The sequence below is a fragment of the Etheostoma cragini genome, chromosome 18 (assembly GCF_013103735.1).
Source record: "Etheostoma cragini isolate CJK2018 chromosome 18, CSU_Ecrag_1.0, whole genome shotgun sequence".
Lineage (NCBI taxonomy): Eukaryota > Metazoa > Chordata > Actinopteri > Perciformes > Percidae > Etheostoma > Etheostoma cragini.
Window position 1 is genome coordinate 21,363,965 of NC_048424.1, and position 16,352 is coordinate 21,380,316.

At 41.1% G+C, this 16,352-nt stretch overlaps 1 protein-coding gene across 3 annotated transcripts in view; it reads left to right on the forward strand.

Annotated features, from left to right (window-relative positions):
* The window catches only part of LOC117961882 (1-phosphatidylinositol 4,5-bisphosphate phosphodiesterase beta-4-like), a 74,321-nt gene that overhangs the window by 51,056 nt on the left and 6,913 nt on the right, over positions 1-16,352 (forward strand). For all 3 annotated transcript variants that reach the window (XM_034900859.1, XM_034900856.1, XM_034900857.1), the window contains 20 exons: positions 809-917; positions 1,810-2,020; positions 2,148-2,241; positions 3,903-3,982; positions 4,079-4,163; positions 4,260-4,350; positions 4,433-4,528; positions 4,715-4,869; positions 5,065-5,151; positions 5,253-5,397; positions 5,585-5,669; positions 8,259-8,383; positions 9,446-9,497; positions 10,083-10,185; positions 10,412-10,576; positions 11,942-12,146; positions 12,868-12,956; positions 13,571-13,727; positions 13,820-13,869; positions 14,465-14,530. In XM_034900859.1, coding sequence (XP_034756750.1) covers positions 809-917; positions 1,810-2,020; positions 2,148-2,241; positions 3,903-3,982; positions 4,079-4,163; positions 4,260-4,350; positions 4,433-4,528; positions 4,715-4,869; positions 5,065-5,151; positions 5,253-5,397; positions 5,585-5,669; positions 8,259-8,383; positions 9,446-9,497; positions 10,083-10,185; positions 10,412-10,576; positions 11,942-12,146; positions 12,868-12,956; positions 13,571-13,727; positions 13,820-13,869; positions 14,465-14,530 — 2,250 coding nt within the window. The remainder of the gene's footprint in view (positions 1-808; positions 918-1,809; positions 2,021-2,147; positions 2,242-3,902; positions 3,983-4,078; positions 4,164-4,259; positions 4,351-4,432; positions 4,529-4,714; positions 4,870-5,064; positions 5,152-5,252; positions 5,398-5,584; positions 5,670-8,258; positions 8,384-9,445; positions 9,498-10,082; positions 10,186-10,411; positions 10,577-11,941; positions 12,147-12,867; positions 12,957-13,570; positions 13,728-13,819; positions 13,870-14,464; positions 14,531-16,352) is intronic.

The following is a 16,352-nucleotide window of genomic DNA, read 5'->3' on the forward strand; positions in this document are numbered from 1 at the left end:
CCTGCTTTACCACCGTCCTGCTCTGGGTCAAAGTTGCCCTCCAGCCCGGGCTGCACATCCTCCAAACTCTCATTAAAAGTCCATTAATGAGGTGGACAAAGTATTTAACCTCCAGTCAAGCCGCAAGGGCAACTTCAACCAGTTCCCCCTGTACTGCATCCCCGCCCTCATCCCATTCCCCGTATGTTCTCCCTACCGCGCCTTGCCTCCTCGTGTCTGATTGGTGTTGCCACGGCAACGGGAGGGTAGAGGTTTTCCGTCCTGTTGCTTCCTGCTCGGCTCATCTCGCTTCCTGCTGTCTGTCTTCTGTGGCCGTGCTCTTCTGTTTGGTTAATAGCCCTTGGGTGTGTGCTGCTTAATGCCCAATCCTGTGCATCACGCTCTAGACCTGCCAATGGAGGCAAAGCTTTGGTTAGCTTAATTCCCACCTGGCTTTGTGAGCGGGCACTGGCATTATGACGTTTTGAGTGCTGTTGGAGTAAAGCGCACACACTGCACCTAAATGTGGCTCACAGTTTCTTTTAAATGTCTTAAAATTACATTTTGTTTGTTTAAGCAAAGAGTGCTGTCCATTCAAGGTCACTATAGTTTAGTTGTTAAAAGCAACTGTGTTGATTTACTTGACAATAATCAAAATAAGGAAATGAGCACTGTTGGTTCCTTTTTCCCATGTTGTTCCCATTAAGTTCGCCCCTGTCCAGTGTGTCTTTTTTTTTTTTTTTTTAACCAGACCCAGTTTGTTTGGGATTAGGTGCATAAGTAGACAATACATTTGTGGATTAATCCGTGTGTGCACATCGCTCCTCAGAACCAGCGCGACCCTAGGTTAAATGAGATCCTGTTCCCATTCTACGACCACAAGAGAGCCACGCAGATAATCGAGAAATACGAGAGAGACGAAGAGCTGAAGAAGAAAGGTAATGGAGAGTGGGGGAAACAGGAGGCAGATATTTTAGGCTGTGCTGCCATCTGCCTGTGTACATTTTGAAACTACACTATGTTGCATCCGATTATTGGCTAAGATTCTCTGCCTTAATAAATACTTTCAGCCTCTGCCTTATTGACCATTCTTATCACCATGACAAATTGATAGTTAACTTTTACAGAAGTATTTTTCCTTGATGAATACATGCTCACAGAGCCAAAGCATCATCAAATGGTTGAATCTCTAAAAGCTAACCGTCCTTTTGACGCAATAGCATCTATAGCCTGAAGCTTGCACATGTTGCAATTTAGATGAATAAGATTGGACTACAAATGAAAGAGTTTGTCATATGTGGCCTTTAAAGGTCCCATGGCACGTGTTCCCCAGCCGGCTAGAAATGGTGATAGGTGTAAACCGAGCCATGGATATCCTGCTCTGCCTTTTCAGAAAAAGTAAGCTCAGATGGGCAAGTCTTGAATCTCCTCCTTATGACGTCATAAGGAGCAGGGTTACCTCCCCCTTTCTCTGCTTTGCCCGCCCAGAGCATTTTGCCCACCCAAGAAAAAGAGGGAGACATCATGACTTGCAAACAAGCAAAGCATGGAAGTTGGTATATTTTTGTGGACCCCTAAGGCCTATATAAAAGCATCCAAAAAGCAGCATGTCATAGGACCTTTAAATACTATAAATGTATTGTCTTATCATATGTGACCTTGCAATATGTGATAATAATCATTCGTATTAGTCCACCGGGTTTAAGATCACAAAGTGAATAAACACAAGCAGTGCACATAGCAGTGATCAAGTGTAAGCGGTCCAAATTAAAATTAAAATCATCTTTTACAATCCTATTAACTTCCACCCCCTCGTTCCCTCTCCCCCAGGTTACATGTCCAGTGACGGGTTCTGCCGGTACCTGATGTCAGATGAAAACGCTCCAGTTTTCTTGGACCGGCTGGAGCTGTACCAGGAAATGGACCACCCACTGGCCCACTACTTTATCAGCTCCTCCCACAACACTTACCTGACAGGGCGACAATTCGGAGGGAAGTCTTCAGTAGAGATGTACCGCCAGGTCCTGCTTTCTGGATGCAGGTTCGTAAGTGTGTGACGGTCCGTAAAGGTGTAGACACGCATGCCATCCCATTGCATTTATGCACACACACAGTCTAAACAGGTCACAACTAAGGTAAACTGTTCTGTATGCTTTCCATTCTGGCAGATGTGTGGAGCTGGATTGCTGGGATGGAAAAGGAGAGGACCAAGAGCCCATTATCACTCATGGCAAGGCCATGTGCACAGACATCCTGTTCAAGGTGCACACACACACACACACAAATAAATGAAGTGCTGCATGACATGCCACTCTGCATCTTTTGATGGCTGCTGCCTAAAAGTAAATGACTTACATACTGTAATTCAGTATTAATCTTAATGCAAGGTAATTAATATCATATCTGTACTTTGCATATTTTCTTTTTTCAGCAATGTTGCCATTTGCATTATATCCTCATTTTACTGTTTGTGCTTAAGCCAAGTTTCTTGTTTAGGTTTTGCCATTTTCTGTCCAGAAGAGATTGAGAGAGTATATACCCACATATTGCATGTATTATAGGCTTACGTTGCTTCACAGCCAACTTGAAAGTATTACTGAGTTCTATTTTTGGTAACCTCGAACAAAGTGCTGCCATATTAACCTTATAAGTCTATTTCACAGATACAGTGGTTCATTTTTGTTTGCATTTTTTACTCAGTTGAAATCACCAAATCAATATTATGAACTGATAATTGAGCGAGCCATTGGGAGGAGTTAGAGTAATATCTACCAATACTACATGCAATTTAGACAAAGATTAATCATTTAAATGAGTAGCAGAAATAATTGTCGTCCATGGTTGTCGATGGTTGTCTTTTTCTGGCAGCTTCAATATTATTGCATATGGTATGACTGCCCCCTTGTGTTGAAAGTATGATATTGCCTATATCACACACATAGACAGCGATCTCTCTCTCTCTCTCTCTCTCTCTCATATGAAATAACTGGCCTTTCAAAATAAAAATCGGCCTGCCTCTATTGGAATTTAACATAAGGGGGTGTATACTTATGCCCCCTGTATTTTAAGGAAGAACATTTATGTATTTACTATGCTTTATTTATTCACAAACAAAATTGGTTTCCTTTAAAGGTTGGATTTTCTTAATTTTTTTTTTTAATTAAGGCATTAAGCTCAGTCTCCAAAAGATGTTTTTTTTATTCCTTTTTTAATCAACTTTAGCCTGGGTGTGTAAACTTTCTCAAGCCATTGTATACGTTCTGTTACCTGTTTTATTGTGGTAGTCCTGTTTTCTGTGCTGTCTTTAGTTTTACTTTCTGCCTTAGTTTTCCGCCTAATGTCTGTTACCTGTTTCCCAGCCCTTGTGTCACCTGCCTCCTGTCACCTCGTTACCCTCTGTATTTAGGCTTGGTGTTCCCCTTGTCTGTTGTCAGATCATTGTAGTGTGTTTTTGTGTCAGGTCGACCTTGTGTTCATTGGTGCCTTGTTTCCTGTGTCTGTGGATTTACTTATCTGCTGATAGATAGACAGACAGATAGGGAAGAAGAACCACTTTCTTTCTTAGATCCATGTATGTATACCATTGTGCACCACATTGATTGCTACTGTATAAGACTGCTCTATTCCATGTATCCCAGGGAAAACAAGATGTTCACCCAGGATACGGGTGTCCATGACTCGGGAGTAATACTTAAGGGGGCCAGTGTTTTAACCCAAAACACAATCTTTTTTTCTAGTTGTTTTGGCACCTAAACTTAACTGTGGTCAGCACATGGCGTTTTTTTGTTGTCCACTGAACCCTACTCTGCAACGGCCTCTGAAAATATACATATATATATATATATATATATATATCTCTCACAGCTTCCTCTTCTCTCATCCCCTTTTTTCTGCTTCATTTTTATTCTCTTTACTTCCAACAGGATGTTATCCAAGCCATCAAGGACACAGCATTTGTGACCTCAGACTACCCTGTTATTTTGTCCTTTGAAAACCATTGCAGGTATGTGTACAACTAGTGATAAGCAAATGTGTTAGTGCATATTAATTTCTCATACAGTACGTGGACCCATTGCATTCCTTGTGCGTGTATCACCAGTAAACCACAGCAGTACAAGATGGCCAAGTATTGTGAGGAGATCTTCGGTGAGTTTCTCCTCAAACAGCCTCTGGAAAACTACCCGGTAAATGCTCTGATTAACAATATCTCAGAGTTAATTGTATTTGAATGATAGTCATCTATATTTTCAAATGTATGACTATGATGTTCTCTTTGGCAGATTGAATCTGGGCGCCCTTTACCCTCTCCAAATGACCTCAAACGTAAAATCCTCATCAAAAACAAACGCTTGAAACCTGAAGTTGAACAGAGTACGTACACAACTCGACTGTTGACTTGTTAAAGTTGTTTGTTATATGGTTTATTGATTTAATGTTTGTGTGTGTCATACAGAACAGCTAGAGGCCTTTAAGAAACACATGGAGGCAGGAGAGACCAACACCCCTGCCATCATTATGGGAGAGGAGAATGAAGAGGACACAGAGAATGGTCAGCTAAATTCTGTCTGTGTTTTTAAAGGAGATGACGTTTAATGCTGACACGTACACAACATGAGACTTTATCAAACATTTTTTAAACAATCATGTTTTAAGGCAAAGTAATGGCTTTTAATTTGATTTCCTAAAGATCACAAACAAGTAGTTATGCTACTGGTGTGCTTTGGTGTGCATTTAGGTGTAGGAGAAAAGGAGACTGAGGATAAGGATTTGAATTCAGAGCCCCCCAGCAGTCTGTCAGAAGCAACCACTGAGAAAGAGACCAATAGCCTTGCCCAGAGTAACACTGTCCGCTCAACAAAAGAAGAAGAGCGCAGCAACAGTATAAAGAAGGTGGGTTATCACTCTGCTGCTTGTCTGGCTTCTGAACATTACACTTAGAACTGGCCTCAGAAGTGTAAATGGCTGCGTCCTTCAGTCAAAGTGGCCTGAATCATCAAGTCCCATGTTTTTAGGTGGCAGCATCCATACAGTAAGTTTAGTGCCTAAAAATTGAAATATTTTAATGTCAAATCCCACCTTTTCCAGGCGCCTGACGATGAAGCGACAGAGATGTCTGAAGCCACAGAAGCAACCGATATCTCAGAAGCATCTGACCTAGACAATAACAAGAAGGTGAGCACGCAACTTGATCAAAACCAAACGTCAATCCAGTTTCAAGCGATTACGTGTGAAACCTAGGTATTTGTGTAAGATTGTACCTGTGTCATGTGCAGGTTGCGGAAGAGCCAGAGGACTCTGAAGAGGCTCTGATAGCTCAATATACCTATGTAGGAGCCACCACCAACATCCACCCATGGCTGTCAGCCATGGTCAACTACGCACAGCCTGTCAAGTTCCAGAGTTTTGATGTGGCAGAGGGTGAGTTTTTTCCACATCCTCTTTACGGTCATTGCAATTTTCAATTTGTTTCTACTGTGGGGAAAAATTAGATAACGTAGTTCCAAATTGTTCATTTAGCATCTTTGTACTTTTTTATTCTGTGTATGGCTCTGGTTAAAAGCAAAATGCCATAAGCGTTTTTTATTCCCTGTTCTCTGTCTTTCAGAAAGGAACATTCACCATAACATGTCATCTTTTAACGAGTCAGTCGGTCTAGGCTATCTGAAGACAAATGCCATAGAGTTTGTCAAGTATCCTTTGGGCCGTAGCTGGGTTGCATTCATGTAGAATTGCCTCAAAAAAGATTTAAGCTGTCAAATCGTTACAGTACCCATTTAATTGCCATCACGTTTAAGAAAATGGTTTTCGTAATCCAAAAATCCAAGTTGAAGGCATCTCAAGGGCAGAATGTTTCAGCAGTCGTACACTAGTTGGCTCTTTGTCAAGTAAGTCTCAGTCACCTGTAATACAATTTCATACTATCACTGTTTTAAATTGATTGGAATTCAGTTCTAAACTACTAAGTCAAATTTCAAATGATTGCGATGGCGCTGAAATTCAGTTTTCTGCATTTATAGTTTAGCAATTCAATCAAATTGAGAACACAACAAGTCCATATATCAAACTGCTAACAATTGCTTATCGGAACATGCTGGGGGACAAAAGGCTGGCTTAGTGTCAAGTGTGTGTGGTTGGCCGTGAGCTGCTCTTAACAATTCTCAATTGTTGAACCATCACACCGGCAGGTGCGGCCTCAACACCTGTAGCCATGTCCCTTCATCAGTTCCTTGTATTTAATGCGGGCACGTGCCAGAGGCAGCAGCCTGAGCAGCAGACTCATCAGACATCCGGTGTCTACCTCTCAACATGTGCTGCTGCTGCTACTCCTTTCCTGTTCCCTATTGAATATACTACAGTTGTGGTCAAAAAGTTTGACAATGAAACAGTTTTTGCTATTCACAAAGTTTGTTGATTCAGTGTTTATGATGCAAACCTGCATATACTCCAATGTTGTCAAGAGTCATCAAGATATATTGTAATTTCTTGCGAAGTCCCTCTTGCCAAGCAAATCTTTTCTGCTGCATTCAGCCCTGCCCCAAAATGGCCGTCTGTCTCTGTTATTCTCTCGTTGACACAGATGAGTTTTGACGTAGACAAAGCTGGAGATGGCACTGTCATGCTGAGGAGACTAGGTGAGCACCACAGTCTGTTGTCAGTCCTCTGTTCATGTGTGGAGTTGCTTCTCAGCCAAGGGAGTGGGCTCACTGGATGCGGCCCGCCAGTTAATTGATAGCATGCCAAGGCCGCAGACGTCTTAAAAAACAAGGATCAACACTGCAAATATTGATTACTTTATGGATTTGTCAAAAGCTTTTGAGATTTATGAAATGCTTGTAATTCTTCAGCAGAAAATTCTTAAACCACTTTAGCTGCAGTCTTTGTAAAAACCAAAACTTGTCATTCTCTAAACTTTTGACCACAACTGTAGAAGCCTCTCACCCGCTCCACACACACTCAATACCACATTGCAGGTTACCTGTGGAACTACCAGTCTGCCCCCCAGTAATCCTTGACTTCCTATTCATCACCATTGGTGATTTTCTCTCTCCCCTCCACGGTCTTTTCAACTTGATGCTGTAACCATACCTCATCCGGAGAGTTACAACCCTCTATATCAGAGACTGACCATTGATGTAAAAATAACTTAAGGAAAGATGGGAGGTTCTGTTTACAAATTGATTACTCAAATGTATTAATAGTACAAGGTGCAGGCAGAGGCACATCTAAGAGGAAACAAGACAATTGTGTTAGAAAGTGACAAAAACCAAGAGACCATGCACAAGATAAACACCTACCGATAAACACTGGCTCAGCACAGGCTATGGGGAGAAGCAGTCGTTTTTATCCAGGAATCTAGGCCAACACAGGTGTACTCATTCAGCAATTATCAGTCAACCTGGAAAAAAGAGGACAGACAGGAGTCAGATTATTAACTGAGAGTATAGCTTAACAAAAATACAACACCCACGACCAAACACCTCAACATTGAGCTAAGGTGGTAGGGTGAGAAATTGGTGCCCACCCTGCAACAATACCACAGCACGCAACAAACAATGGTGCATCATGACAAATGCTGTTTTCATGCCACCTGGAAATATCAGGGACCGCCTACCTCGACAAAACTGAGCTCCTTTCCGCCAAAGACTTTACTATAACAATTCACAACCCCACTCCGCTCTGCATCAGCCAACTGGATTGATGCCCCCTCACGGCAAAGGACAACTAATCACTCAACAAAAGTTTGCTGTCTTGGCTCCTGCAGGAATAAGCTCCCCGTTGACATTAGGATGGACGAAAGCCTACACATCTTCCACCGAAGGCTAAAAATGTATCTTATCCAACTGCAACTTTAAAAAAAAACAAAAAACAGTTTGACTCATTTGGCTCTTGGTAGTTTGACTTATTTAGAAAGCTCATGTACTGTCACTGACTTCTTCCTGTTAGGCAAAGTCTCTTTGGATAAAAGTGTCAGCTAAATGACATGTAATGTAATAGTTTGACCTCATCTAAATGAAAGTTTTTAGGGGTGGGTCAGAACCCATGTTTTTTAGCCATGTTTGTTTTCACTCTGCTCTTGGAAAAGAACTGCTGTGTGCCTTTGGACAGTGTGACTTGGCTAACGCAAAAATACACACAAACTGTGCCTCCCTGTCAGTCCAATGGGACGCTTTACCCAAGCTGTTCACCCTAAAAAATAGTCCTGCGGTCTAGTTGACACACATGTGCTGGAACACACATGCTCTCCCTCTTTTAAAAAATCTTCCTTAGCGTAGGTGCAGCTACAACAAACGTCAGATGAGCCGTATCTACCCCAAAGGGGGCCGGGTGGACTCCAGTAATTACATGCCTCAGATCTTCTGGAACGCAGGCTGCCAGATGGTCTCACTCAACTTCCAGACCCCAGGTAACACAGCACACAACATGGAACCTCTGACCTCACACAGTCATATAAAGTACTCCACATACAGCAGCTACATATTTCAAGCACACATTAACAAAGAGATGCACTCTTCTTATCCAAAGTGCAGCATGCAATGAACTTCTGACCTCACATACTCATACATCACACAGAAAGCATCTTCTGCATGTGTTATCTGGATGAACATGGACCCAGTAATCAACCACCCAACAATCGCATCCCCAATTACATGCACACATTCAAATATACACATGCTAAGAATAACAACGAAAAGGACATTTAGACTTAATGAAGATCCAGTTTGGATTGAAATGTTTGTCTAAAAATGGTCAATTTACCTAAATTACAAAAATGCACATTTTCGTACTAACTTCTAGTATTATCTAGTCATGCTGATAGCTTTGATCTTGTGGGCCAATGTTTTCTGATATCAATTTTTTATATTTACCACTATTCCAATACAATTGTTACAAAATGCTAAATTGCAACATGTAGATCTATGTACTGTAACGTTCTTAGAAAAAATAGTTCCAAGGAAAACTGCACTCACCAAGAGCTCTGTTTTTTTCTGATTTAGGTGAACTAAGTCTTTAGAGAAAAGTGTTGGTTTGAGTCTGTGCAGAGTGGTCAATGTAATAAGCATTTAAGAAGAATTTTGTTTTGAAAAACCCTAGTGCTAATGCTGGCCACACAACATAAATTAGTTCCTAGTTTCTGCAAATGGTTTGCAGCATCAGGTTATGCATGAACGCGAGCGAGCGAATGTGTATATTCTCTCTCTGTGTGCTACATACAAACCTATACAGTGAGTGTTTTCTGTTGGAAAACAGCTGTTGCCCCACGACCAGAGGCAAAAGGGGTTGGACCATATGGTCAGCTGGGAGCGGAGCGTGTGCATATAGGGCTGAATAATTGGAGGGGAGAAAAGGAGAGCGATGTCATGAAAAATGTTTAAAAAAAATAAAGGCTCCAAGATTTGATGTGTGTGAGTAATGTGAGAACCTGATATCTGCGTCTCATCAGAACTTGTCTTATTGTCTCCCTCAGATCTGGCCATGCAGTTGAACCAAGGAAAGTACGAGTACAACGGCTCCTGCGGGTGAGAACAGCTCCTAACTCCTGTTATCTCATTTCCATCAGTCCCATTCCTCCCTTCTCCGCCCCCCTCCGAAGTTCATCAATTAAGGCTTGTCACATCTCATTAGTGGTTGCCAGCAGCGACTGTAGCTACTGTCTGCCCTGAGAGACAATTAGTGCTTTGGGGAAGCAGGCTCCTCTTAACCCACTTCTGAGGCTCTCTGCAGTCATCTATCTCTTCCTTTCTCAATCGCCGTTTTGGTTCCTCTGCTCTAATACTGTCCCTGAGGGCAGACATTTTACTACTAATGCTGGAAATCTCATATGTGGGAAGATCGGGGCTTTTGCAGACACCCATCATTACTAATGCCACTCGGCTGGGCCCCTGGGTTAAAACGCATAAAAACTCCCACACACAAAGCCTTCTGTACCTCCTTATTTCTGATTCTGATTGTTTTAGAGCCTAACTTAAACTAACAATATAGTATTTTATAACTTTAGGATTATGTATTTCATCACATCAGTGTTCCCACATTTGATCTAAAAGGTACATTGATTGTTATCGTGTGTGTGTGTGTGTGTGTCTGTGTGTGCGCGCGCACATCAGTTACCTGCTGAAGCCCGACTTCATGCGGCGGTCAGACAGGATGTTTGACCCTTTCTCAGAGACGCCAGTGGATGGAGTCATCGCTGCAACCTGCAGCGTACAGGTAGTTCATCTGACACTTCAATTATGCAGGAAAACGGTGAAATCCTATAAATAAAAAGATTACAGTATTTTAGCATTAAACTATGATCCACAAAAAAATTTATTTACTCAAATGTTTACAAGGGTTAGTTCCAGAATTGGTTTTCACACAACATGTTTTGTTGTATACTACTCCAGGAAGGCTCTTCAAAAGATATTCATAATGCTGTCCTCCTTTTTTACTTTAGGTGTTCTCTGGTCAGTTCCTGTCAGACAAGAAAATTGGCACGTACGTTGAGGTTGACATGTACGGGCTGCCGACAGACACCATCCGGAAGGAATTCCGCACAAGGATGGTGATGAACAACGGACTGAACCCAGCCTACAACGAGGAGCCCTTTGTCTTCAGAAAGGTAGTGAGAAGGACATGAAAAGGGGATTGTTGGGTGTGGCGAGGGAGGGAGCAGAGGAGGTCGATATAACAGAGACAGTGAGTTAAAATGATCCATGATTTGGACTGGAAGAAAGGTCTCTGTGACGATGGAAGCTACTCATTCTGTCTTTACATCAGTGAAAAAACAATCCTTTATACTTTGCATTGATCCCCACTGGGGAGACGGAAGGATGGAGGGAAGAGACAAATATAAGTTGGCAGCACTAGGAAGTCGAGAAAATGATGCAAAACCAATGACAAATAGAATGGTGGTTGAAAATCTAGAAAATACTTTAAGAAATGTGGTAAAAGAAAGAAAAACTGAGGGAGTTTTTTTGGGACACTTAAAAATGTACTCAAGGAAAAAGTATCAAATGCTAAAACAGCAATGGGAACAAGAGGAGGAAGAAAGGGATGGAGGGGGGCCAGCGAGCAAGCCAGCAAGAAGAAAGGAACAACAAACGGAGAAAAACAATAAGGGATGGAAAAAGAGGGGGAAAAGCAGAATGAAAGAGAGATCTTAGAGATATGGAGAGCAAGAGTTTGTGTGTAATAGTGCTGCTCTCAGCAGAATGAGCAGTCTGTCAGCCATGACTGTGACTCCAGCTTCCTAACACACACCATCAATCACAGCCTGCCGCAGTGCTGCTCTGTTCACACACACACAAACTTACAGTGCTATCAGATTGGCATCACAAGCACACAACTAGTGTACACACACCTTTGCATGCATGCACAGCACTGTCAAGATGACTCAGAGCAAACAATACACACCAGCAGCACTCGTATACCATCAGCAAGGCTACATTTGATTTGTGTAAGTGTACACACATGTGGGCGCTTCCACCCATGTATTTCTAGTGAGTATTCTTAGGTATTATCTCTTACCTTCCTCTTTATCTAGATATTCTCTCCATTCACTTACCTCTACACACAAGGCCATTTAAGACTTTTTCTTTTTCAAGGGTAAGCACTCAGCTCATCTACAGCCACACATATATATATATATATATATATATAAATGTGTCAGTCATCAGTTATGCTATGTGTTGCTGCGCTATCATGTCTTTTTTTCTGTATCACACTGACTGTCCCCTAGAGTTTTATTCTTGACCTTCCCCCTCAATGATTCCATTTCTGCTTTAGTGTAAAAGAGACTATTTTACTGCAATGGCTGTGAAATTGTTTATTTTCCCACCAGAATGAGTTCATTAGACATCCCACAGTTCCACAGGGCTGATGACCAACTCTCAACCCCAACTTTTATTTTCGTTGCACTTTTTTTCCTTTTGTTTTGGTTCCTTCTCCCTCACACCCTCCATTTTCCTTCATCCACCCTTCCTAGGTGATCTTACCAGATCTGGCAGTACTGCGCATCGCCGTCTATGACGACAACAACAAGCTGATTGGCCAGCGCATCCTGCCTCTGGACGGCCTGCAGGCTGGCTACCGTCACATCTCGCTGAGGAACGAGGGCAACAAGCCCCTGTCGCTGCCCACCATCTTCTGCCAAATCATCCTCAAGACCTACGTGCCCGACGGCTTCGGAGGTGAGAAGAACTGGAACACACACAATTATAAAACTTTATGTTAAACTTTATGCAACTCTCTCTCACGTACTCTCTGCATGGGGTTCAGTTGGTCGGGTACATTCAGAGTAATGACATGTGCAAATGATGATGACACTGAATATGCATTAATATACAGTTTAAAGCAGGCAGAAGCATACATATGAACAGGACAATTTTAATTAGAAATACATAAAGCCAAGGGGCTTACTCTGAGGAACCATTACTGTAACATTAACTTTCTTCCATAAGATCGGTTGCCAAAATCACTACCTTGTCAGACACACAACACTGTACTAGTTGTAAAAATCCTTTCCTTAACAACTGTTGTAGTTAGATCCTACCCAGTCTCGACTCGGTATAATGAGGCAATACAGTAGTTAGTCATGCATAGGACGATAGCTTTTGAGATAGTTCAACAGATAAGTCTGAGCGGAGATTAAACACATTGGTTACTATGGTCAAATTTTGTTTTAACTACTTCAGAAGTGGCTCCTAAAAGTGATTTCCTTCTTTTTTTATGATGAGTTTATAAAAAACAATTATTATTAAATATTAATTTTGGAGATATAGATAGATAGATAGATAGATATAAAAAAAAAAATATTTGGCCTTATTATACAGAAGACAAAGAACAAGCCTTCAACTCACCAATTTAAGTTTTTCTTTTCCCAATACTAACAAATTTTTTCGTGTGTTTCAGCAATTGTTGATGCTCTATCGGACCCAAAGAAATTCTTGACCATAGCAGAAAAAAGAGCTGACCAGATGAAGGCACTGGGGATTGACACGGTACACACACACACACACCAGTTTGAGTATAGAAATAATTATGATTTTTATCAATTTAAAAAAAAAATGTAAATGCTAAGTAAGCAAACTACTAAAATAAAAAACTACCCTTTGCCTTCAAACCAGCATCAATTATTATAGGCACACTTGATAAAGGTTGGGCAAGGTTGAACGGCCAAGGAAACTTGGTGCAGCAAATAAATACACATCAAGCTTATTTGATTACAAGCTTACAAGATGACCAGCAGCGACGTCAGCTCAGACCTGGCAGAAACCAGTGGACCCAGGTACACCCATCTACTGTCTGGAGAAGTCTGGCCAGAAGTTGTCTTCATGGAAGAATTGCAGCCACAAAAAAAAAACATAGTCGGATGTTCACATCAAATATTGGACTGATTTTACATTTTTCTTTTGTTTGCTCACTTTGCTTATTTTTATCAATTTACAAAATGCAGTCATTATTTATATTTTTGAAAGCATTGTTAGTTTACAGCATTTTTCACACTTGCTTTAGACTGTCACACCTGCCTAAGACTTTTGCACAGTACTGTACCTGCATCCATACAACAAAAACAGTGTCCCTTACCATCTAAATGAATCATTTCCCTTTGTAGAACGACATAGCGGATGTTCCCAGTGGAAGCTCAAAGAACGACAAGAAAGGAAAGGGTAAAGGAGACACTGTGAAGGCCAGTGTGACACCGCAGACCAGCTCAGACATGGCCCAGACCTCCAACTCCGCCCAAAATAACACAGCAGAAACCAAGAAGGGTATATACACTGACGTAAAACATTTACATTTTAAACAGACTAACACGCTATTGGGACACAGAGTTAAACTCCACTTTTTTCTGCCGTTCCAGATAATGCACTTGTGCCTAATGTCAGCATTGATGACTTGAAACAAATGAAGGTTGGTAACTGAACTCCTTACTATTAACACAGAAACAGGGCTCTGACCCTTGGAATGTGGAAGAGTTGCAGAATATGGAATGAGACATAAATGAAAAGTGTTTTATCAGGTTTCTATCATTTACATGTAAACTATAAATAGTATTTGAGTTATTGCTAAACAATGATATTTGTGTAATGTCCTAAATGTACAACAATGAAACATTAGGCTTCTGTTTGACAAAACTTCACTGCACGTTGGCCTAAGAAAAGATGTCACATTTCCAAGCACCAAAATTGAAAACAAACAAGGATGAAAGTGTTATGTGACCATACCTTAATACTAATAGACATTAGATAGTTACTACAGCTAAATAGAATTATAAGCGCTCAAAGTAATACTGCACTACTTTTTACAACAAATTACAGTATATGTAATTATTTAGTAAATACTTTCTTTTGGTTAAACCAAAACGAATCACTTTTGTACCGATAATGATGTCATAATATATACCGTAAATGCTACCAGAATACACTCATACCCAGCTATTAAGCTCAAAGGCTATTCTCAACATGATCTGCACAAGATCAATAAATACACTTCTCTCCCTCTGCAGACGTACCTTAAATTGCTTAAAAAGCAACAGAAGGAGCTCAACACTCTGAAGAAGAAACAGTCAAAGGTGGGTGATTATTTAGGGCCAACCTGTCTGTGTATAATGCAAAGAGGCTGCGGCTTATTGTGGACAGTCATTGATGATCAGAGTGATAGAGAGTGAGGGGGCTCCACCTTTCATCTGACCACTGCTTCATCACTACACACACACACACACACACTTTTAAATTTAGTTTTTTTTAAAATAAAATATATGTAAAATGAATGTATTGTAAGAAATTAGACTTGTTAAAGTTGCTTTTCCTTTGACTAGAGCTTACCATAGAGACCATGGTGGGTGCTGGCTCATTCATAGTGGCTGATTAATTAACATAGCATTAAGTCCTATTGCCTAACCCATGTGTAATAGCAGCATCCAAATAGATAGCCTTTATTATTAGACTCATGGTCCATAAAATACAACAGCAACAACAGAAAACATACAGATACACAAGACAGACACCAATTAAATAAGACAGCTATACCAGTACTCCCATAAGGGGGACTGGTATCGCGAAGCACTGAACCTCGGGTCAATCAGATGTGAAATGACAGAGTTACAAGAAGAATTCAAGCGACCGATACATTTATACATCAAATTCCTCAGTAAAGCGGAGAAAGCAATAACTCCTGCTTGACAAAACAATTCACTTGCACTACACCACCTGGGTTTCCTAAGTAGAATGCGCAAACAGTCATTATAAGCGACCCGCAGCTTATTGTAGCTCGCCTTTTTAAACTTGACCCACAAGGGGGCAGTGTAAAACGCAGTACAATATGCTTTAAAGAGGTTTATCTTGACACTAACAGAACACCAAAAAAACTTACTGGCAAGTATGTTAGCCTGCATATATAACATGCGACGCTGCCTATACATGTCCTCATCATCTGACATTTGATCTGTTATAATGTGACCCAAATACTTAATTTTGCATCCAACAGTTATTAGCACATGCCCCGCAAGATGGAAAAATTAGGTCCTTATCCTCTTTCACTCTACAGATCATAACCAGACTCTTTTTGCCATTATATTTCACGTCATATTCAACCCCATAATTGGAACATATATTTAACAGCTCTTGAAACCCTGCACTGCTACGAGAGACAACAGCCAAGTCATCTGCATACATGAGATGGTTCACTAGTATGTTACCCATCATGCATCCTGTCTTACACTGTCTAAGCTGGTCAGACAGGTTATACATGTAAATATTAAAGAGGGCCGGTGATAATATCCCCCCCCGGCCGGACGCCATTACAAACCCCAAACGGAGTGGAGAAGACATCCCCCCATTTGATCTGTATGCTCTGATTGGAATACCAAAAAGCCAGGATCCTGATTATACCATTCGGCTCTCCTCTTTGGCTCAATTTTAAAAACAGCTTGCGGTGGTTAACTCTGTCAAAAGCCTTGGAGGCATCAATAAAACCAGTAAAAACAGAGGATTTTTGTCTTCTGTAGGTTCCCACCATTTCCTTAAGTGCAAAGATACATAGATCAGTACCATGCTTGGCCTTGAACCCAAACTGGTTATCTGAACTATACAAATAAACACACAGCCTATCTAATAAAATTCTTTCCAAGACCTTTGATAATACACTAGCTAAAGCAATAGGTCTATAATTATCCACACTCCCCACCTTTCCTGCTTTGTCCTTAATGACAGGCACCATAGTAATGGACAGCAGAGAGTTTAGTAACACCCCATGAGACATAAAACCAGTAAAACAAATGGCAAGAAGAACTGCAACCCTCAGGCTGGCCCACTTCAGGTGCTCTGCAGTAAAATGATCAGATCCACTAGCTTTATTATCAGCTAGCTGTGTAAAAGCTTGATTGATCTCATTGG